We start from the raw sequence: 2,649 nt of genomic DNA, 5'->3' as shown, positions 1-2,649 counted from the left end.
TATATATATATATATATATATATACATACATACATACATACATACATACATACATACATACACAGTATATATGAGCTAATGGGGGTTTTAAGTGACATCATTTTATCAGTTTATTCCAGAATACCTAAAGTAAGCATGGCTTTAAGTTATATTTCTGCAAATTAGGTATCTCCGTAAGTTTTGTTAATGTTCATGCTTCAGAAAGACAAAAGTCATATTCGCCATTACAGCTGAATCAGTTGATTGCTTTAGATTGAGAGTATAGAAGCCATAGTCTGGTCTTGATGAGGTGTATAACATTCAGAGGAGAAATGGGAACAAAAAAGTCCCCAATCATACAAGAGTGCAGAGGCAGACTGAGAAGCAGGTTAGCGAAGGAATACATACAAGCCTGCAAAGGAAGCAGTGCATTTCACATGCATGTTACTGGAATAAGCAATAGAATGACAAAAAGTCGAGATCTTTACATTTTACAGCTGCAAATACAAAAGAACATAGATTTGTATTGTAAAGTAATGGATTTAGTTTGATGTAATTCTGTAAATGGTTCCCTTCCCACAACATAATGTGGTAGCAATGATGGCTCATGCCTACATGAGAGTATGAAAGAACTGCTAGCATTACATGCAGAGAGTGGTTACTAGACATGTGCACCAGCAAAAAATTTGTTTTGTTTCGATTCCGAATTTGCGTCATTTAGTTTTTCGGGATTCGGGTCCGAAATTGAATTCATTTCGGGATTCGGATGAAATAAGTTAGCGGTAGTCCGGTCGACATTTCTTTTCGTTCGTTGCAGCAAAGTGACATTGGAAAAAAAAAAACGTTTTTTTTCTAATGTCACTTTGCTGCAACGAAATTTTGTCAACAAACGAAATTTCATTCAGACTACCGCTAACGAATTTCGGGAAATCGGAGATTCGGATTCGTTTGCATTCGGTATTTCTGTTATTCGGATGCATCCGAATGTCCGAATTTCGATTCGGAACGAAACGAATCGCACATGTCTAGTGGTTACTCATGATAGGCAGTGGAAGTAGGAGAAAAAAGGGAGCAGTTACAGAATATTTACCAGGACAAAATGTTTATATTCTGAAAGTGATCCCAGCAAGTGTGAATGATTGTGCTTTCTAAATCTCAAAAAGGAAAGAATCCCCCTCCACCTCTTGGTATAAGCAACTTTATAAAATAAAAATTAGCCTTTTCCCTTAAAATGAAACTAGTCTCCAGAGTGCACCATAGAGGCTGTCAGCCCCATAAGAGTCATCAGAAAACATTCAGGAATGCCCACAGGAATGAACATGGGATAAAAGAGAAACAACTTAGTCATCTATTGTGGATAACCCAAACCGTGAGAGGCCAGGTATTATAGTTGCTGGCACTTAAATCCTGCTCAAGAGGCAGATTGTTGCAAGAACGTAGTAAACCCTTGAAACCCAAACACAGCAAAAGGAAATGAAGAAGCATATAATGGGTAGAAACTGAGCCAAGGAAAATAAAGCATTCCAATGTAAATGGCTATGACTGTAAGCAAAGCTTCTATGCAATTAGGCATGTAAAACATATGCCTGAATGAAAGCAATCGCCTGGATAAAAGGACAGTAATTGCCCCAGCACTAGTAAGACAATTGTCTTGTTTTAAAACATGTCATGTATTGATTCATTTTCATTGCTAATGTCTACAGACCTCTAATTGCCAAGTTTATTAAACAAATACCATGAAGCAAAGCACAAACACACCTAGCCAGCACGCTGGCTAAGTGATGAGCACTTCAGCCATATAAAACTGAGGGAATGCATTTTATTTTGTCTATGGACATTAGCTTCACAAAGTTTTCTTTTACCCATGTCTCTTTTGCTTTTGTATATTTGCTTGGGTTTTCTCCCACTACCCGAAACACAAATTGATAGATTTTTGGTGTCTGGCCTAATTGTTCTTTCTCTGCATTTCCTATGCAGAAGAAAGGACTGGTAATCTACTTTTGCATCTCTGTCTTATAAAGAAATCCAAAGGTTAGTTTAAATAGGATAACTATTCAAACATTTATCATTGGTCAACACCCCAATGTACTACAGATGACAGATAAATACAGTACATATACATACGGATAACAATTTATTGTAGTAATGAGTTCCCTTCATAAACCTATTCCTTCACTATGACCACACTGTACAATCTATAAAATTACCATCAACAGCGGTGTCATTGAACACATTGTTGTCATCTGCAAAACTTCGCGTTCCACTGATGTTTCCATAGTCAAATATTGGGCCTTCCAACAATGTCACAATGTCTATTCGGTTGATCTTCGTCAGGACATTGGTTAAGGCATCAGCTTAAAAGAAAACATAAATATGTTATTTTGCATGTAAAGTGAATGAGATATAGATGAAACAGTACCCATACATTTTTAATTCATTGAATGCATGTTGAATTTTATTGCAAGTACTGTATAATGCTATCTGCACACATTTTAAGGTATTATTGCAGAGTTTACCATAAAGTAATTTTTAGTATGATTTTCACCTTTTCACAGCCTTGCTCTAGGTAGTTTATTGTTTTTTTTTTTAATTTAAGTTCAAATTAAGCACAAGAGACCAGGAAGAACACCAAACCAAATAACATGCGTCAAACAGAATATAAACAATGTG

The 2,649-nt window shown here is 36.1% G+C and overlaps 1 protein-coding gene across 1 annotated transcript in view; it reads right to left on the bottom strand.

The window, feature by feature from the left end:
- The window catches only part of ANK3 (ankyrin 3), a 260,705-nt gene that overhangs the window by 19,661 nt on the left and 238,395 nt on the right, over positions 1-2,649 (bottom strand). The window contains exon 41 of the mRNA XM_018576669.1: positions 2,187-2,333. Within this exon, the coding sequence (XP_018432171.1) occupies positions 2,187-2,333 (147 nt within the window). The remainder of the gene's footprint in view (positions 1-2,186; positions 2,334-2,649) is intronic.

This window comes from Nanorana parkeri, unplaced genomic scaffold (genome assembly GCF_000935625.1).
Source record: "Nanorana parkeri isolate BGI_ZX_2015 unplaced genomic scaffold, ASM93562v1 scaffold73, whole genome shotgun sequence".
In the NCBI taxonomy this organism is placed as follows: domain Eukaryota; kingdom Metazoa; phylum Chordata; class Amphibia; order Anura; family Dicroglossidae; genus Nanorana; species Nanorana parkeri.
The sequence above is the reverse complement of the archived record's forward strand: the minus strand, read 5'-3'. Positions and strand labels throughout refer to the sequence as shown.